Source organism: Pollicipes pollicipes, unplaced genomic scaffold, assembly GCF_011947565.3.
Source record: "Pollicipes pollicipes isolate AB1234 unplaced genomic scaffold, Ppol_2.1 Scaffold_4727;HRSCAF=5580_pilon_pilon_pilon, whole genome shotgun sequence".
Taxonomy (NCBI): domain Eukaryota; kingdom Metazoa; phylum Arthropoda; class Thecostraca; order Pollicipedomorpha; family Pollicipedidae; genus Pollicipes; species Pollicipes pollicipes.
The window spans coordinates 18,371-39,868 of record NW_023596543.1 but is presented as its reverse complement, the minus strand read 5'-3'; the positions used below and the strand labels follow the sequence as shown (position 1 = coordinate 39,868).

The window sequence follows — 21,498 nt, the reverse complement described above, 5'->3', positions numbered from 1 at the left end:
TTTCTCTGAATGCATTCATTTGCAGTTTAATTTGTTGTGTAAGTTCTTTTGATTCAACTCGTTGGTTGGTTGAACGTTATTATAGGGCCTTGGGTTGAAGGGCCTTGGGTTATAGGGCCTTGGGCCTCGGCTATAGGGCCTGTCAGTCGGCGTCAGTCACCCTACTTGAGATCACACTAGTTCATCGGGAAAGGCCGTTTTAGTTCGCTACAGAAGCATCGAACCAAAATAACTTGTACCCAATTGCGATGAGCAATTCAGCACAGCTGACACATTTTCGGACCAATGAATTATATATGCGATCTGCACAGGGAGATAAGGAAAATGATGTTTGATCAGGCGAGATGACGTTCGCCTAACATGACATGTTGACCTGGTCTTAATCTTTCATTGTTGTTTACATCACGACATGTTTCTAAAGTATCGCAGCAGACTTATTCATTCCACGTCAATTACGAAGCTGTGGGACCAAAGTTATGGTTGCTGGAGGGCCCTGAAGTTGTTCCTGAAGTTGTTCCATGTTTTTGTATTTGTAAGTATTTTTGTGACATGCGGCGTCATCAGTCGCGTGCTGAGTTGAAAAGACAACTACGCTGACGACATAGCGGTTCCTGTGTGGGAGTGAGCAGGTCTATCTATCGCGGTTTGAATTGTTCTCCGAGTAGACAACTGCGTCTTAAGATACCATACAGAGACCTGCTTTTTCATCTCACCCGCGTGGCGGCGGGAGGTGAAATACCCCGAGCGGTACTGGGCTGCTTATGTGATAGAAAAGGGCCCTCTGTAAGTTACATCACGTATTTTTTGCCATTTTCAACGCCCCTCTCCCTGGTTACGTACTGGCTGCGCCGGACGAACCTTCCACGCCGTGTTAAACATAGTGTCCCAAAAAGTAACGCCCATTTGGCCCCCAACTAAGCTACAGAGGTGAAACAAGAAGCCACCACATCCAGGCGTACCGTTACGCTGTTCATCCCCTCCCCTCGTTACGCTCCGATTACGCTCCAGCAAAACCCATTCCTCGTCCACGCGTGACGTAGCATACGAACGACCCCTTACAAAATACTCCTGAGTTCCCCAACGCTGGACGACCAAACTAGTTACCACCGGCACGACTTCGGCTTTGAATAGCATGGGTTCAGGGCAGGGTGGGAAAGGAAGGGGGGGGGGGCAATGGTCGAGTGGTTAATGTCCTGAGCATCAACGGTTGGGCCTGAACCCCAGTTGTGCCATGGCCCCTGGGCGCTGATGTGGCCAACGTAGACGCTGGTGCTCCATAAAATGGTGTGTGACGATATGTGACTCTGGTATCTCTGGTATGGTATCTCTGATATGTGACTATGTGACTGTATATGATGTTACTGTCACGCTTCTTTTTATTTCATGTGTTGCTGTTGTCACTCTTTGTCCACTTAGGAATCCCAATACTTTTTTAGTTTCGGGGTGGTTATGGCTGATATATGTATATATGTATGTATGCTGTTCACACTAGGCGTAGTTTCGCAAAATGGGTCAGGTGGCTGAATAGTGAAAAATGACTAATTCCGTCACCAAAATATGCCAAAAAACAAATTTATTCCGGATTTTGACCATTTTCTGCTCAAAATTGGGGGCTGAAGTCAAAGTTCAGAGGGACTAACCCCCCCCCCCCCCCCCCATTGAAAAGGAACTACATAGTTGTGTTGACATATTGTCTGGTTTCCTGGCCTGAAAACAGAATACTTCGGATGTGGGATGGTGCTTCTGGACCTCATTCACCTACTTGCCTTGTTCTTCTTCCCCGCAGACGGCGCGGTACGAGTGCAATGTGGTGCTGGGGACGCTGACCAGCGATGCCAGTGTCCAGGTGAACGTGATCAGCCACACGGCCCTGACCTGCCCCCGGGTCACGGAGGGGGACATCACCTGGCAGGAGACGGTGGCCGACACGGAAGATATTCAGCCGTGCCCTGACCACCTCAGGGACAGTGTCCTCCCCGGACAGACAATTCAGGTGAGGTGAATGACCCGTGCATGACCTGTATGACCCACGCGGTCAAGGCCGAAAGGTCAAAGTCAAGGTGAATGACGTGTATTGTCAAGGCAGAAGGGTCAACGTCAGGGTGAATGGCCCGCATGGTCAAGGTCAAGGTAAATTATCCGTATGGTCAAGGCCGGTGTCAAGGCTCCAGGCGTTATTTTCACCGTGGAGCAAACACATTTCTTCACAACTGGAAAGGAGACGGCTGAGGGAATACGTGTAGAAATGGCGTGCGTTGGTGAGAGGCTGGCCATGCAGCCGACGGCTTTTCAGTTCAACGGATCCCGCCGCATCTCTTGAAGATGTTTCGGTTAGAATCATTATACTGTCACCTTGTTTCGAAACCGTTAATGAGCGTCATTACGACGCGTGGAGCTGGCAACGGTGGTGATTTGTTTCGGCACCCTGGAAGGGACTGGCGTTGCTGATAACCTTGCCTGGGTGCGGCTCTGGTGTTTCGCAGGCGGTGCCGGCCCGTTACGCCCGGAGGCGCTGTGAGGTCATGGGCAGAGCCCAGGTCAGCTGGGCCGAGCCAGACTTAGGGAACTGCGTCGACACGGAGATCTTCATTCTGCAAAAGCAGGTATGCTCGCAGCTACTCACGCGATAGCTGCGTCATGCAATGATGTTGGCTGGCTATCGAAAAATGCCTATAATAAACAACAATACAGTGCCTCTTAGATGGTTTATAGCTTGCGTAATGCAAGATAATCCCATGCAAAATGTCAAAATGCATTTGGATTGACCCATTGCGATTGCAATATACTTGTGACATGTCTAGGCTAGTGCAGGCCATGTTTCAACATGTTTACGTGGGAGGCAAGTGCCACCTTATTCGTCCGAGATGCTCCTTGATGACAGACTGTCCTCCCCCACCCCTCCCCACCCCCTCCCGGTGGAACCCATGCTGAGAAGCATGTATAAGTTAAAGAAACTGGTTTTTGGCCCCATGAAAAGAACAAGAAGAAGATAAAATCGTGTACCAAGAGCAAAATTGTTAAGGGATGAAACCAAGACATTTCCTGTACACATATTGTTGAAGTGGAAACGCTTTGGGTGGGACAGCATGTCGACCATGCAACGTTAATGTTCATCGCTTCCCAGTGATGCTTCTGGCCATACAGGCTGTCGTGTTACGCGCTTTCATACTTTTGTATTCTATGCTTGAAATGTGTGATATCAAGTTTTTTGTTTCAAAGGATGAGCAATACATTTCCTAAACAATCAAGCGTATGATATCATGGTTTGCAATTCAGATTCAATTCATTTTCACCGTTGAGCCCATTCCCGCTGTCTCTGGCCAACATCGCGACGTTCACATTCTTATCTGACATTAGGAGATAAGGTGCATTGACACCCGCTGTGTGGTAACGCTTCCATCGTTCACGTCCATTCGGTCGTTGTCTGCAAACACCCTTATCTTTTACGTAACTGCCTACTTTTGTCAATGCGGAATTGAGTGAATTGTCTGAAGCATATGACGAGAGCATTAGAGTAACTAATAACCAGCAGTCCTGTCCTTTGCACGACTTTGACGCCTTGTTTAATACCGCACGTCATTCGTTTTTACAACGCACTCAGCTGCCGATGCCATATGGCGATGCTCCACACCGGGAGGAATGGCGGGCACCGCGGGGAGTAGAGCCCCGAATCTCCGGTTTCCCAGCTTAACCAGAGCAAATCTCCGGTTTCCCAGCAAACGCAGCTTAACCAGAACACCACCTCGTACCGCATCATGTCCAGCGCGCTGTGCCTGTGTGTGTGCCTGTGTGTGTGTGTCGGCGACGGCCAGGTATGACACCACCAGCACTGACGCGGCAGATGGATCAGCTGATGGCCGGCTATGACGTCATCTCGGCGGAGGCGGCGCTGCGACGGCTGCGCCGCCTGGTGGCGGAGCGGCTGAAACGGGCGCAGGAGCGGGAGCCGCCCAACCTGCTGGCGGCCGAGGTGCAGGCTTTCCGCAGGCTGCTGGTGCACATGGCCGCCTACATGTTCAAGGTCGCCCCGGACGAGCGGTTCGGGCAGCTGGAGGGGCTGTTTCTCGGCTCCGTTGCACCACTTCTCAACGAGCACGGCGCCTGCATGACGGACCAGGTGAACAGAGAATGTGAATCAGTGATATGCGAACATAATCTTATCACTTCTGTTACACTAGACATCACATAAAGCGCCAGCCGGGGATTCTAAAAGCGTCACAACGTCATTACGTCGCGCGCGCTTGGTCACAGGTGCCCTTGGATGACGTTCCAGTCTGGTTTATGTTTTTATCGCTGTGCTGGCGCGATCCGCCCTCAGGAGAAGTTCCAGCTGCTGACGGTGCAGTTGAACTTCCTCCTGCGCCGGGTCTTCCTGGAGGACGACGACGACTCGAACAGCACCGAGTCCGACCTGTTCATCGCCACGCGCCTGATCAGCTACGACGGGTCCGTGGCACGTCTCCAAGTGCCGTTCGGCGCTGATCGGTAAGACTGAGGCTCTCGTGTCGCCCAACGCATCTGCTGGACTGGCGTGCCCAAGGCTCTCCGAGATCACTCGGAGCATTGTGCAATACATACAACCTTCTAATTTGACGCTGTGAATGACGATAGTCTTCCAGCCGCCCACCATGACAGAGGAATATCATACATTACCGTGCCTCCCGCCTCCTGCCGTTCCTCCTTGAGACTGACGCTGCTGTTGGGCGGAATCTCAGCCGTCCGAGCTGGCTGGAGATGTCTGCCGAGGTGTCAGTCCTGCCGGAGGAGTCGTGGCAGACCTACCCGCAGCCGGTGTCGCAGCTTGGCCTGGTGGTGACTGTGAACAGGAACACGCGCGCCCTCTTCCCGCGCGGCTACACACCGCTCAGCAAGTAAGTCTCTTCTCATCTGCCTCCCTCGCCCGGGTCACCCTAGCCGCCATTGCCAAGCGGGGTCCGGGGTCACTCTGGCCGCCATTGTGAGATGTGTTCCGGGGTCACCCTGGCCGTCATTGCCAGACGTCTCCCGGGGTCACTGACTGCCATTACCAGCCGTCTCCCGGGTCACCCTAGCTGCTATTGCCAGGCGTGTTCCGGGGTCACTCTGGCCGCCATTGCGAGGTGTGTTCCGGAGTCACTCTGGTCGCCATTGCCAGATGTGTTCCGGAGTCACTCTGGTCGCCATTGCCAGAGGTGTTCAGGGGTCTCTCTGGCCGCCATTGCGAGGTGTGTTCCGGAGTCACTCTGGTCGCCCTTGCCATGCGTGTTCCGGGGTCACTCTGGTCGCCATTGCCAGGTGTGTTCCGGGGTCACTTTGTCCGCCATTGGCAGCCGGCTTTTTTTTGGAACGAGCCCAAGCCTTGTGCATTTCATCTGTTTTTGCTCCTACGCGCTCTTATCTCAGGCTCAATTAAGTGATGTCGGTAAGAGGAGTAAAGTGTGACTGGAATGAAAGGCTTTCATACACAGTGGAATGCTTTAGACCTTCAGCATGCTTATCACACTGAATGTTTAGCATGCTCAGCATGCTGAACGATGTTACGTGAACGTTGGCTCCGGGTTATTGACGAAATTGCTGAACGGCAAGCGACCCTAGCCAAAAACACCGGCGAGTTTTGGAATTCAATTCATTCTTGATTTTTTCCACTCCAGAGGCATAGGTGGTGAATTTAGCTATGTCTTTGCAACGCTTAAGCGCGCATCAGTGCTGTGATAGCGCCATTGCAGCTGTCGCTCAAATGCCCTGAGCGCGCTCAGCAAGTGTGGGTGGGCTCAGCTGAGACGGGCACCAGGCTTCACTTCGGGCGAGTATCGCCCCTGACAATACAGCCGGAGCCCCTGGGCCGTTCGGCTGCGGATGACCGGTCATCAGGTCAAAGGTCAGGTCAGGTACTCTGGCGGTGTGGCCTTGTTGACAGCGCTATTCAGGGACGTTCGGTCCGAGCGCGGCCACCCTCCCCCGAACTCGCCCGATTTGCGCCCGGAGCGCTCAGACCTGGCTGCCTCCCCCCCCCCCCCGTCTCTGACCTGCTGCCCATGCGGGCAGGGCCGGCGACCTGGGCCGCTCCAGGGACGTGTTCGTGCTGGACTCGCTGCTGGTCTCGGTTGGTGTCAGCAAGCGGCCGCGCCTGCTGGAGAGCCCGTCGCCGCCGGCGCTGCACGTCTCGCTGCGTCTGGAGCCGCTCAGTCGCCAGTGGAACATGTCGACCCCAGAGCCACAGCTGCGCCCGGCTGGCGGCCGACGGCCGCTGGCACCTGGACGCCTGCCCGCTCACCGTGCTGCCAGACAACCGCGGCTTCAGCTGCGGCTGCAGCGAACTCGGCACCTACGCCCTGGCCCTGCTCACCAAAGCGCGGTCGGTGAGTGAGTTGTGGATGAGGTCGGTCAGTGGGCAGCGGACGCCATCGGTAAGTGGGCAGTGGACGAGGTTGGTCAGTGGGCAGAGGATGCGGTCGCGTGCTGTGTGCGTCATGACGGGAAATGTGTGATGACATGGCAGCCAGCCGGTCAGTTAACGCATCTTGACCCCGTCTTGAATTCGTTGGAGACGGGCTTGATATGTTCCTACCACGTGCTTTGTCATTGTCTTCGCGTAGTAAGACATTTCACATCGTTTTCTGAACTTTTGGATCAGGTTAAAGTCATCTTGAACGCAAACCACTCGCGTTTGCTCGTGATGCGCGCCAACATGATCCGGTGCTGGCGGTGCACCTTGACGCTGCCGCACTCCTGCAGCCTCTGCAGTCGGTGCTGAACTCGCTGCACGTGCCGGTGGTGACCGGCTGCCTGCTGTCGCTGCCGCCGCTGCTGTACGCGCTGGGCGTGCTGCTGGTGCACTGTCTGCGGCGGCCGTCTGTGCCTGCCGGCCTCCGGCTGCAGGGGGCGTTCGTGCTCACCGCCGCCATGGTCATCTTCATGGTGTCAGCCCGCGACTCCCCCCAAACGGTGGGTGAGCAGTGGCCTCTCCGCTGCGGCAGCCGGCGCTCATCATCCCTGATGCACTGGTGGGATACCCCATGGCTTGAAGGCTGTGACGGCAGACTTCAAACAGTAGCAGCAGTTGCCATCTGACTGTACCCACATATCCGCTGTGACGCGACAAATGACAGTTTTTCAGTTTTAGTCTGGTGGACTTGCATTAGTCTGGCGCGCAGTTGTTTCTGCTGCACCACCATGGCGCAGCCTCTTGACTGTGTCTGGCTCGGCCACCTCGCCGCCTGTTGTCCTTGAGTCGACCGGCGTGCCCGCGCCCGCCATAGCCTTAGGACTCACTCACCAGTAGCCGGCCTTCAGTGCAGCGCACGTCGTCTTGAATCAGACAGCTGGCGAGCGTGCTCGGACTTTAGGAGTGACGTCCGTGCTCTGCTTCAGGCGAGCATGGCCGTCAACGCCGCCTTGCTCCAGTGTCTCATCCTGTCCGCGATGAGCACCCAGATGGCCTTGAAGATGCACGTATTCGGCGAGCAGCACCGCCTGCGCAGCTTACGCGGCCAGCCGAACTTCTTCAAGTACATCGTGTTCTTCACGTCTTGCGGTATGAGAGGGCGTTCAAAACGCTGTGCGTGACGGTGACTCCAGGCCGTTCCGGTGACTTTTGACCCGTGCGACCTCCAGTGATACTCTGACCCCGGAGGCCGTGCATCTGCCACGCGGGGCCGACATCGAATATTGACGTGACCTCAGTGCTTGTATGGTGAGGTCCGGCGTGCGCGGCTACGGTTGCCCGTCATGGGTGTGTTTCGGCCGGGCCGTTGCCACCTGGGCTTGACCTTGGGTGCCCCGACGAGGTCGGTGGTTCGATGATGTCTGACCTGCGGGAACTTAGCGCTCTAGTGATGGCTGGCCGGGAGATCCACGCTTCCGGTGTTCTGGTGACGCATGGACCCCTCTTACACCTGAATACCGGACCGCGGTTGTTGCGGACGTCTGCCTGATTTAACCGTGACCCCCAGATGACCTGTCAACGACGGCCTGGTTAAACCGGGGCCAGCCCGGTGATGATGACTTGTCCAGCCTCAACCTTGGCGTTTGGTGATAACACACCTCTGAAACGGAGACATCCCAGGAGCTCTGATCTAGTGTTTGCATTGCATGATCTGTGGTGCTCTGGTGATGTCTGACCCGTGTGGTCTGTGATGCTCTGGTGATGGGTGATCCGTGTGATCCGTGGTGCTCAGGCGATGGGTGACCCGTGTGATCTGTGGTGCTCTGGTGACTGCTGACTCGTGTGATCTGTGGTGCTCTGGTGACGGCTGACCCGTGTGATCCGTGGTGCTCTGGTGACGGCTGACTCGTGTGATCCGTGGCGCTTATGTGATGAGTGACCCGTATGATCTGTGGTGCTCTGGTGACGGATGATCTGTGTGATCAGTGGTGCTCTGGTGACGGCTGAGCCGTGTGATCCGTGGTGTTCTGGTGATGGGTGACCCGTGTGATCCGTGGTGCTCTGGTGACGGCTGACCCGTGTGATCCGTGGTGCTCTGGTGATGGGTGACCCGTGTGATCCGTGGTGCTCTGGTGACGACTGACTCGTGTGATCCGTGGTGCTCTGGTGATGGGTGACCCGTGTGATCCGTGGTGCTCTGGTGACGGATGATCTGTGTGATCTGTGGTGCTCTGGTGACGGCTGACCCGTGTGATCCGTGGTGCTCTGGTGACGGGTGACCCGTGTGATCGGTGGTGCTCTGGTGACGGCTGACTCGTGTGATCCGTGGTGCTCTGGTGACGGCTGACTCTCGTGTGATCTGTGGTGCTCTGGTGACGGCTGACCCGTGTGATCCGTGGTGCTCATGTGATGGGTGACCCGTGTGATCCGTGGTGCTCTGGTGATGGGTGACCCGTGTGATCCGTGGTGCTCTGGTGACGGCTGACCCGTGTGATCCGTGGTGCTCTGGTGATGGGTGACCCGTGTGATCCGTGGTGCTCTGGTGACGGCTGACCCGTGTGATCCGTGGTGCTCTGGTGATGGGTGACTCGTGTGATCCGTGGTGCTCTGGTGACGGCTGACTCGTGTGATCCGTGGTGATCTGGTGACGGCTGACCCGTGTGATCCGTGGTGTTCTGGTGACGGCTGACCCGTGTGATCCGTGGTGCTCTGGTGATGGGTGACCCGTGTGATCCGTGGTGCTCTGGTGACGGCTGACCCGTGTGATCCGTGGTGCTCTGGTGACGGCTGACCCGTGTGATCCGTGGCGCTCATGTGATGGGTGACTCGTGTGATCCGTGGTGCTCTGGTGACGGGTGACTCGTGTGATCCGTGGTGCTCTGGTGACGGCTGACCCGTGTGATCCGTGGTGCTCTGGTGATGGGTGACCCATGCGCCCTAAAACGTAACGCACTAATATGAGTTCTCACCTCTGGTGTCACGGTGTCGCGAGACCTGCCAGATTTGCCAAGCTCGGCTGTTCTGGTAACGTCTGGCCGGTGCGGCCTCAACAACCACAGTGATGTATGACCCATGTCATGCACACGCCCTGGAGCCGTTGGTGCCGACCTCTGTTGTGACCTGAGCTGCACCAGTGACGTCTGACCCGCGTGACCTCAGGCATCCCGTTGCTGGTGACGGCGGCCACCGTCACCACGCAGTACATGCACGGCTGGTCCGAGCTGCACTCCTGGTGGATCCTGTACAGCTCGAGCTTCTTCTACGGCGTGGTGGTGCCGGTGGCCGTGCTGCTCCTGGTCGACACGTGCTTGCTGCTCTATGTACGCGCCCTGCTGGTCATCAAGGTGTCGATGACCAAGTGCGAGACAGAGGCTTGGATACGCGAAAGGTACGGGCTCCACCGCCCTCGCGCACGCGCGTGTGCGTGTCTGATCACGCGCGCTCCTGGAAAATGCAGCCCTTGTGCACAGTCGCGTCCTTCTACAACGTGACTGGCTATATTTCAGCTTGATGCTATCTGTGGCCAAGGCGCTCTTTAACCTATCATTGCTCACTCATGTACTGGTCGTGATGCAAACTTCACTTTTGTTTCCACATGTGTTCTGCTGCGTGATGTCAGTTAAACCGGCTGCGATTTTGATGTATTCGTCAACTCAGAAGAAGTTGCAGAAGGTGCTCGATAGTTACACACGAACTCTTTTCTCCCCCTCCCTTCCCCTTTCGCTACCACGGGATCGTACCTCCGATTCAGGCCGGTGTGCTTTTGGCAGGGTGCACATGATGATGGGCTCTCACATGATTGAGATGATGCTCGTTCTGCTGGTGGTCAGCAGCGCTCTTTACATCAACTTCCGAGGACTTGCCTGCGAGATCCTCTTCGCCATCTTCTGCGTGCTGACGGTACGGACTACAATTGACAGATGACCGGCGCCGATTAACTCGCCGCCTGGAAACAACCAGGCGGTGCGGAAGCGAAGGCTGTGCTGTCGCAGCGAACTGTGAAATGTCTAACGCTCCTATCGCCAGTGAAAAGACCGAGCGGAAACAGGCAGCTGTTGTCATAAGCAAAGAGCTGCTATGAAATACGCTGTGTTGTCCTAGCCAAAGTAATCACCCTGTTCAGATCCATCATGCGCGTTGAACGCTCACATGGCGCGGTCCAACATAAGTCACAACGTTTTTTTTTACCGTTATGTTATCCGGCGGTGAGCACCACTGACGCCATCGTAACTCCGAGTGCAGAGGCGACCTGGCCCGGTTTGGGCTTGCTGCCATTTTACCGCAGTACGTGTTGTTACGCCTCACCTGACCTGATTCGACCTGGCGAGCTCTCGGTGGACCGCACCTGACACTGTACTGCAGTGTGCGTGTTGTTACGCCTCACCTGACCCGACCCGACCTGGTGAGCTCTCGGTGGAGCGCGCGTCTGACACTGTACTGCAGTGTGCGTGCTGTTACGCCTCACCTGACCCGACTTTACCTGGCGAGCTCTCGGTGGAGCGCGCGCCTGACACTATACTGCAGTGTACGTACTGTTAAGATAGGCCTCACCCACCTGATATGTCATGATGGAGGTGTGTTAGTACACTGTATTGCGTTTTTATAACTGACCTGGGCTGCTCGGTCTGATCGACCACGACAGAGGCGTCGCTGTAGGTGTGGTGCAAGCTAGTAAGCCGTCTTACTTGACCTGACATGACCCGACAGAGCGCGACATTGCTGGTGTACTATGTTGTGCACGGGGAAGAGGGCCTACCCGTGCCGCCGTGCTTCCGAAAACACAGCCCAGACGCTGTCGACGAACCAGGTGCGTACGAGGCCGACGAGTCCGTCCTGACCCTGCAGTCATCAGACGCTGGGGGTGGTCCCACCTCAGGGCGCTGGGATCGTCCCACCCCCAGGGCGCTGGGGTGGTCCCACCCGACGACGCTGGGATGGGCCCCACCGCAGGGCGCTGGGATGGTCCCACCCCAGGGCGCTGGGATGGCCCCCCTCCCTAGCCCAGAGCGCTGGGATGGTCCAATCCCAGGGTGCTGGGATGGTCCCGCCCCAGGGCGCTGGGATGGTCCCACCCCAGGGCGCTCGTATGGTCCCACCACAGGGCGCTGGGATGGTCCCACCCAAGGGCGCTCGGCAAACGCCTCTTACAGCTAATCAACTCAGGAGATCAGATGATAACGTGGTCTGCACACGTGTAACCACCAGGGGAGGGAGCGGTGGAGTCTTAAACATAGTTTCCTTTGGGCAGCTTGGATGATTTTTGTGCGTTTACCATATAAAATGTCATCAAAATAGAAATTAAGCCCCTTGAAATTGAGGAGCTGGATATGTCCAAGCTAAATACGTTGTTATATATGTACAATTACAAATTTTGAGAACAGCTACATGGCTCAAGACACAGCGGGTTATGATCTCCCTTCTCCGTTGTCAGGGATACGTGCAATGTCGTTTGTCCTAAAAATAATATTCCTTACTGTTTAGCTTTAATTGACTCAGTCATTTCTTTACAAGCCCGCGCGCGCTCGAAGATGAGTGGAGAAGAATTCAGCCTCCGTGGCTTAAACGCATGCATCGGTCACGCTACATGTTTCTATGTACGCACGACGATGTCAGTGACGCATGCACCAGCCGTGCCGACCTGTTTGTGCTCCGCTGACGGCGTCCGCCCCTGGCCGACAGGCCACGAGCGTGAGCCTCCGGCGACGCTACGCTCCCACAGCGTGCTGCGGGCGGACGACGCCAGCCAGCGCCCGCTGCTAGCCGGCTGCCACTGCCGGCCGCAGCCCGTCTCGCCGGCCTCCAGCGGCAGCTCGGCCGCCACCGACGAGTACACCGACTCGCCGGCCTCCAGCCACTCGTCCGACTCGCAGCGCCGCCCCGCGGCGGTGCCGCCGACCGCCGCCAGGGCGGCGCCACTTACGGTCACGGCCGAGATCAACGAGCGCGCCGCGTTCGACCCGCCGGCCAAGCCGGGCCCGCGCGCCGGCGGACGCGGCGCAGCGGGTGGCGCCGGTGGAGCTGCGGCGCGTGCGGGCGGCGCCCGCGGTCTCCGCGGTGGGCCCTCGGTCCCCCGCGGCTGTGGCCCCCGGCCCCGCGGCTGGGCGCAGCGTGAAGGGGGCCACTCGCGACATGAGTCGAAGAAGCCTCTGCCGTCGAGGGCCCGGAGCGCGGGGCCGGACCACGTGCCGTAAGGGCGGCCCTAAGCCGCCGTTTGGCGTCGAGTGTACACGCCGTTTTGCTGTTCACAAAATACTGCTGGTCAGTTGTAAGTTACCAGAGCAGATTCGTGCCCAGCAAATGGGCACAGACGCCCCACCCAGCTTGGTGATGTCGTACTTCGAAGCTTGCTGTCAGCATCAGTAGCCACATTAGCCATCGTCACATTGAACCTGAATCTCACCACGATGCCACGTCATGCACTTGAGCCTGCTTGAATTTTGCGACTTGAGCGAGGAATGAAACTCCAGTAGTAGAGCTTCATTTGTTTGGTTAGCCGTGTGTACATATGCCATTCGTGCCTTATGTCGCGGTACTGATGTTTGAGACAGCTTTGTGTAAGACAAATGGAAAACGAATGCATTTTGTGCTTCGAACTTTGAGACAGTCGAAGGCTGTCCCATAGACACCGGCAATGGACCTACGCATCAATTAATAGCCATAAATGAGGACATAATTGATTGGAAGCCAATGGCACGATAAATATTCATGATAGGGTGTGAAGTCACACGATGTGCCGAATAACGCAGGCATTGGTCAAAGGAACTTCAACGCATTACTTGGTTCTTTTGCAGAACTACGACATATCTTCTTGAAGACTGCAATGATCACAAACTCCATGATATTCAAAGGCTGAGACGACTGGTCAGGGATGAGACCAGGAGGAGGACGAGCGGAATCGGATCCGTGGACTTCAAAGTCAACAATCCCGGAAGCAATGAGGCAGGCCACCAGACACAGTCGTACCCCTAGCCGGGCAGCGGTGTGTATCGCTCCAGTTTCATTAGGCTACAACCGTAGCTAACGCGACTAACTGGGGGGTTTGGGTGGTTACGGACGTGATCCCGGACTTGACAAGGGTTTCTGTGACGGTGAGTGTGTTGTCGGCCCAGAAGTCTACAGAAGTCGCTAGGCCACTGAAATTGCCAAGTGTACGCCAAACGCTGCAGATATGCGAACGATGAAGCGACTGTCGACAGGCGCCGAGGCGGTTGATGTGTCTTTGGGCTTCCACGTGGCTGTATGGTTACAGAACATGCAGATCACGGATAAAGCCGGGACGATCACAGATCGCAGGATGGTCTTGAGCGCGGACGTATGCCGAGAGACCCTCACGTTAACTATGACGGCTTCACAACTCGGCCACGGTCCAGCCTGTCCGGCCGCCACACGATCTCAAGACTGATCTAATTGCCGCCACTGGTCCAACGTTCAAACAGTCTTAAGAAACAAGAAGCGTATTTTTGTGAGTTGTGACATATACACTGGAAAATTTGCAGAAAGGCTGTTTGATGAGGTGGGGTTTTATTACAGCATTACAATGCCACCACGATTTCATCTTCCCTGTTCGTTTAACATGAAAAAGAAAACATTTCAACTGCGTAAAACCTGAAGAACATGGATCGCCCTTGAAAATTATGGATTGCCGTTCGAAGAATATGGATTGCCGTTGAAGAACATGGATCCGTTGAACCTGGATCGTTGCTGAGGCACACAGATCGCCGTTGAAGAGTACGGATCACTGTGTGAAAATCGCCGGACTGGACCGCCAGCTCGGGATCAACGGATAGGCACCGCAATCGGAAACATCACGTGATTTTCACCATCTCGCGCGCTACCAAACTCCAAACTGTGCAGAACCAGCGAACTCCATGTCGATGCCTATCGCCCGTCCACAGAATGGGCGATGCCCGGCGTGTCCATCCACGTTGATGTTCTTGACTTGCGCTGCTAGCCGGCAGCTTTTGCGTCCAGCTTCACTCGGCGCGTGACGCAGGTCACGTTTGTTTTTCTTTCCCAATGATTGTGTGCTCCAGAGGCTCAACCCTTTCAATCAAACTAAAATCCTGCTTGGGAGGAGGTGACATTGGGTATTTCTGCATGAACGATCTTCCGGACTGCCGCGTCTAGGACATTGTTGTCCAGCCTACAATCTAAGTGTGCGGCAGGGCGGATCCAGGACTTCGTCAGGGGAGGAGGTCACGCTTCGCTTTGGTGACCGCTGTAAGCTGGTGCTTCTTGCCCACCCCCCACCCCCACCCCCACCCACACGTAAGTGCCTGGATTTCAGTCACTTCATTTTCAGATCATGATCTGCTTTTTACAGAACTACCTTCCTCTGCGCATCTAGGAGTGCTAGACGTAGTGGGGGTACATGACGCCGGTTATTTTCAACAGAGGCTGGTGGATCTTGCCATTCTGAGATGTGTATTTTGGAGAAAAAATGACATAATAGGTTAAAGTTGGCTGCTAAATACCATTGACGTCAGGCACGACAGCGCGACTCGGGTAACTACCTAGTGTTACCTCGATTCCATTGACTAGCTATTGTCGCCTTGCGTATGAAGAAACCAGCAGAAAGCTGCGTCTTCTAGGCCACTGACCTTACACTGGATGATCAAAATGCAGAAGAGGTGACTTGTGTATTAATCTTACATGGTAATGACTCGTGTGACATAGTGTGGCGCCAATATCCAAATGTTGGTGGTGGTAGCTGAAGAGGGCAAAGCCAGCGAAATTTGCAAACCTACCAAACGATGTATTTTCCGGTATTTATCAGAACGTGGGGTCAGCTCCCTGGAGTACGTACAACTAGCCGGAATATCTGGTGACGCCCCGGGTGATTGAGGACGGTGTATTCCAAACCAGCGATTTAAACGCACGCGCCACGGACATACAATTGGCTTTTTTAGACCTATCCATGAAGTTGTGTTTGTAGGTTCTAATGGTCGCCATGTTTTGTTGTATTATATTCTGTCACATTTCTTGTAATTTTATTGATAAATGGGCTCCACAAATGCAACAGCTGAGGGATGCCGAACAAACTGCCCCGGCAGCGCGTCAATTATCTAGAATTTGGACATACCAATTGATCGATAAGACAGTACTAATAGTCTTATTTCTCATATCTCTCCATTTCTCGAGCATGGAGAGATAGATGTGATATTTCGGCTACATGCCTTTATGGAAACGAATATCAGTAGTCGATAAAGGCATGTAGCTGAAATAGCACATCGATCTCCACATTCTCCTGGTTATTTTACGATGGATAAGGCCATGCATACTGACTTATCTATATGCATGTTCCTCGCAAATGCAATCAACAACTCTTGTAACAATTCATTAGTACACGCCAGTGCTGTTATCTGCGGTAAAGCCGCCTCGAAAATTATTTAGTACATCTCGAACCTCGCAATCTGTAATGGTCTCGTTGTGCCAGTGTGCTACCATACATGTCAGTGAAAAGCGCAGCCTTGTGGTAAAGACGCACTTTTGCTGCTGCCACCCTCACAATGCATTAATCACGCACAATATTTCGCGCATCCCGAGAGAGATGACTTGCATGACCTGTCACCAGCTAGGTGCATATATACGTGAATTACCTACTTGTTCTGATTTTGGCTCACTGGCAATTGGGGTGGTATTTTCGTATGGCCGAAATGGAACGATTTATTTTCACATCGTATTTTATGTTCATATTCGGACGAACATGCACGGATCAGCGGCGAATGCAACTGACTTACACTTCAACTCTGCACTCATCGTCTGTATTAGTTTGATTACTGGGATGTTCAACCGCCATTGTGATTGCATTATTACCTCGGAGGGACCTTTTCAGCTCACGCGCCTCGGATGAAAATTAACGCACTGAATGAGATCTCTCTAAAATAGGTTTTGCAGGATAGGAATTTAGGCCGAAGCGAAGTACAATCCATAGATATTCAGTAGGCTCCGTATGTCAACTATGGGCTCGTCTGGCCGTTGCTGGCAGAAACACTCTCGTTGGTTTAATTTATAGCTACTCTGAGCCCCTGGTCTTTCAAAGTCTGTTAAGAACACCAAAAGGATCTCGGAACTACCCAAGGGCTCTTCGGCCCGCGGGGGTCGCATTGTCTACTCAGGGACCTGTGTGCTCAGGGCCCATGTGGCCGCTGTATCTGGTGTATCGAGCGCCCACTGTCCCCTCAGTGCCCACTGTCCTCAACTGCACAGGGGCCTTTTGGCAGCTCAAAGGCACTTCCACCGCCCAAGGGCTCCCCTGGCTGCTCATGGACCTGGGGGCGCGGGCAAGGGGCACAGGGGAAATGCACCTCTCCCGAAGGCCTCGAGGGTTGAACGGGTCTTGGGAACCGAACATAGTTGATCCGAATGAGATGTTCGAAGAGCCCTAATAGCTGGTCATATGGCATCAATGAACCCCAGTCCTGTTGGCAAGGGCCCACAAACGTCATTCATCAAGAGGGCCACTTGCGCCAAGCTTCCCACCCCCCACCCACCCCGCCCCGATTTGAACATCCTCATGCTGCCCACTGAACGCAAATGCCATGCAGTCGGCGCCATGTCGGCCAAGGGGAGGGGGAGGGGGGCATTTTCCAAGCAGGGTCAAGGTCAGACCCTGCGAGTGTCAGTCATAAGACCTGTAGCATTGGTCGGAATCCCTGAGATAATGGGGAACCCTGTACCGGGCAGGGGGCCCTGTAATAGGACATCCTGCGTGAGTCGGATCCTCTGATAGGAAAGTGATTTATGAAAGGGGCCAAAGTGAGGCAATGAAAGATACGATATCAGCCAGGGGCTCAGTACTGAACAGGGGCCGTCGACCCGTTTCGTCTGGGCCCCGATGTGTCTTATTAGACCCTTGCGCCATTTATTAGGCCCTCATCAGTTGGCTGCTAAATGCCATACGAATTCAGCATGAACTTGTTTCTTAGCTTATTTACTGCCAGCCGCCTCGTCGATGTTGTCAGGTGATGGCTGGTGACCCATGTAGAGTATTTGCTTCGCCTGTTATGATGGCGTACACAATATCCTAGCATTCAAAATGCACTAAAAACATGACGAACAAGCATAATAAGTGTCACGAATGAAACTGACTCAATACGACACCGGCAGCACATAAAATAATGTTCGACAATGACGCATAAAGCTTCATCGGCGCATATCCGACTGCTGCTATAAGGCTAAGGCACCAGGGCCAACATGGTGGGCCCCTGAACGATCGAAGGTGCCTCGGCAGGCTGACGTATGGGATCCCGGGTAGAGCACAGGGCCTACTGGGCAAGGGGATATTATCAAAGACCGGTGTACATGAATGGATGCCCCTGTGCGATCAAGAGTGCCCGGAGAGGTCAAGAAACGGGCACCCGATATGACTGAAGGGTCCTCGGCAAATGAGATCAAACGGAAAGAGCCCTAGATCAATGTAGAGGGCTCCTAATCATCGAGTAGCTCGGTTCCTTACTTTATATGGGCCCTAGCAACAGCAGAAGGCCCTCCGAGCAAGTGGAAGGAACCCGAGAACAATAGGATGGGCAGCTGAGTGTACCCCGGTATATGGAGCCAAATGTGGGGCAAAAGCGTATGGGCCTTTTAGGCGAATGGGACGAATGTGTGGAGGGCCCCCGATCGATCAAAAGTGCCCAGACATACTAGCAGACAGTGCCCCTGTAGCAGCGTAGGCCTCCACGGGACAATGCAAAGAGATGAAGGCAACGTGGAAGGCTTCTTAGCGATCGGATTGCCCTGGCAAGTGGACATATAGGGCCCTGGCAACAGCGTAACGCCTCTGGACAACAAAATGAGTCTCAAAATTTACCCAATCACCACCCTCCCAACCAACGAAAAATTAACTGCTCGCAGGCTCTTGACTTACGCTTGCACCTGTTCTTGGTCGTCTGGAGGCCCAAGACGTCCAATTTATGTGTTTTGTGTTAGAAGACTACGTCCGTTCGGCCGCTTATGTGCCCCTTCGGAGCCTAAGGTCCCCTCAAGATACAATGGAGCATGGCTCCGTGTCCCTCTCTCCCACTGCTGGATCCGCCACTGGCCAGAGCAGCTTAATAAATTGGGCCCCGATAACAACATACAGCCATCCATTCAAATGAGAAATACCCAAGACACAATTCGGAGGGCTTGGAATGATCAAGCATGCCCGAGAAGGTTATTAGAAGGGACCCCAACAGGAACGGAGGGCCCTCCATTCAAATAGAAAGTACCCAAGACCCAATATAAAGGGCTCCCAAATGATCAAGCGTGCCCGAGCTGGTTAACAGATAGGACTCCGACATGAGCATAAGGCCCTCCATTCAAATAACAAACATTCACAACACAATGTGGAGGCCCCCGAAGGATCGGGTGGGCAAGAGCAGGTTAACAGATAGGGCCCCGACAAGAGCATAGGGCCCTCCATTTAAATAAGAGATACTCACAACACACTATAGAAGGCCCCGAACGATCGAGTGGGCCGGAGAATGTTAGCATATAGGGCCCCAGGCAAGAACATAGGGCCATGTATTTAAATAGCAAGTACTCAAGACCCAATGTAGATGGCCCCGAACGATTAAGTATGTCGGAGCAGATAATCTGAAGGGGCTCCGACAAGAGCATGGGAATTTTCATTCAACTAAAAATACCAAAGACCGAGCGTGGAGGCCTCTCGAAAGATCGAGTGTACCCAAGGAGGCTAGCAGTTCGCTCACGACAGAACGTAAGGTCCTACTTTCAAATATCAAAACACAATGTCCTGGGCCCCGAACAATCTAGTGTGCCTGAGCAGGTTAATTTGGAGGGTCTCGAAAAACCGAGTACGCCCAAGCAGGTTAACAGGTGGACCTCCGAGAAGAACGCAGGGCCCTAAGCAAGTGACAGGAATTGGAAGAGTTTTACACCAATGTAGAGAGCCATGGGCATATTGTTAGTGTGTCGGTATTCAACCGAGGCCAACGAAAAGAGCCCCTGAGCAGCAGAGAATACTCCGGCAGATCAACATATGGGCCTCCGGCTATAGCGTATAGAGCCTTTCGAGGGAAGGTCCCTGATTGACAAAGTTCCCCGGCACGCCAGCAGGAAGAGTCATAACACCGCAGGGCCCTTCGAGCGAATGTAAAGAAATCAGGGGAAACGTAGAAGGCTCCTTAACGATCGGACTGACTCCAGGTATACATGTAGAGCCTGGAAGCAGTGTAAGATCTCTGGACAACGTGATGAGCTTTAAAACCTCCTAGTCAACACCATCACGACCAGTAGAGCATGGTTCTTGTCTACTCATGGGCCTTCACCTTTGCTTGCTACTGCTCTTCATCATGTGGAACCCCAAATACGTCTATTTTGCTGCGTTTCGTGTAAAAAAACTGTGTCCGTCCGTCCGGCTACGGGCTCCTTCGCGGCCCAAAGGGGGGTGGGGTTGGGGGGGGGGAGGCATGGCTCCATGGCCGCACCTCCTCTGGATCGGCCCCTGGGGAGCGCACGAGCTTATAACCATTTGGTACAATTATTGCTGATGGGTTGTTGGAAAAGGACGAACCATCCCTGCCGAACAACGAATAGGCATATCACACAAATTTTTGGCCACCTGTGTTGATCTGTGCCGACGTTTAAACCACAGGCCTCGTAACTGATTTGGGAAACTCCGAGAAAATCCGGAGCCCTAGCCGTTATTAATTAACAAAAAGACACAATTAAAGCATTGCAATTTGACCCTGATCACTTGATGCAACCATTCCAATGCTGCTCAACTTAATTTTATTTGCTTCTAAGTAAGTGAACTGTATCTTTGGGCAGCAATTCTGGTTTCTTTCTCAATCACAGAAGGCATAGGCGCAAGAACGCTTCAACAAGTGTGGGGGGGGGGGGGGGGCAAGCCCAGGGTGTACTTCAGAAACTTTTCTGGAAAGCGAGCCCGATGACCGAGGGGTGGAGGGGGGGGGGGGTAGGAATGGAGATTGTTATCGCTTTTTATACAAATGTCATGGCTACTATGCTAGCTATGCATCTAGAGCTGCTTATCACTGGTGCACAATCTTGCCTATTCGACCTATCTGTCATTTGGCAATTAATGCCATCCAGCTTCCCCAGATTATTTGTCAATTTTAACATTGTCTTTCCTAGGGAGACGAAATTCCACGAGCGGGTAGGTAATTTGGGTCGTTAAGGAAGCCTTTGCCTCCACAGTGTAGATGCCAAAATACGGCATGGATATAGGCTGGCGAGAATTTTGAAAGTGGATCGATGGCTCACAGTGTGCCAGGTTTTTCATGCGCCTTTATTTCGCTGGCTGCTTTTCAAGAAATAAGACTTGTCGCAGCATTTTAGGCAGAAACAAACTCGGGAGCTTGAAACTGCTAGAAACGGTGTGACAAAGTTCATAAAACTGGAGATTCTCTTCTAAGAGTCAAGCCACATAATAGGGCCCATCTGTCATATGTTCCTTATCTGGGCCCTGCCCCTGTCCGCCGTCGGTGGTCACTGCCCTGGCTTGGATGTCTCCCGCATGATTGGCTGCGCAGCTGATCGTGTGGCTACTTTGTTGCGTGCCTTTGGATTAGCGTTACTTCTACTGGTGTATGAAACATGTGTTGGACACCTGCAAACAGTATTTTTCCCCGAATTATCTTCCCTTATATAACACCAATCGCAAACAAATAGCCTCCCCGCCTTAGGTATGGATTGGCCCAACGGACACCTCATTGCCCATCATGCAACGTGCGCGACTTGATTGCTTTTGTGTGTAGGCAGGGGCGTAGCCAGAGCAGTGCCAAAGGGAACACCAAGGTTGAGAAAAGCCCATCTTATGGTGACCACCCCCCCCCCCCCCAAAAAAAAAATCCCCGGATATGGCTCACTTGTTAACAAATGACACGGTTTTCTTCGTTTATTGTTATTTTTACCCTGTAACCAGAACAGAAACCAGAAGCTACTGTAAGCTTGTAAGCTAATGTTGAGGTCAATAAGCTGCAGAAATGAAGCGTTGAACGACTGCTCGGAAGAAATTACCGGCGCTCTTAATTTACAATAGTCAGCTGACTCTTTCTAAACCGATAGAATTCAGAAGCTTTGCCAATTTTTATCTGGGTTCTTCAGACATTGAGGACATCGCAAAGGTAGATTGTAGATCGATATGTTTGATCCAAATTTGAAGA

At 53.7% G+C, this 21,498-nt stretch overlaps 1 protein-coding gene across 1 annotated transcript; it reads left to right on the top strand.

The window, feature by feature from the left end:
- Nucleotides 1-6,862: 6,862 nt before the first annotated feature.
- On the top strand, nt 6,863-12,555 carry LOC119097901 (uncharacterized). The gene is made up of 7 exons (XM_037220847.1): nt 6,863-6,924; nt 7,351-7,513; nt 9,524-9,752; nt 10,135-10,264; nt 11,072-11,171; nt 12,044-12,249; nt 12,472-12,555. Exons 1-7 carry the CDS (start codon nt 6,883-6,885, stop codon nt 12,553-12,555), a joined length of 954 nt encoding a protein of 317 aa, XP_037076742.1. The 5' UTR covers nt 6,863-6,882.
- The last annotated feature ends 8,943 nt before the right edge of the window (nt 12,556-21,498 follow it).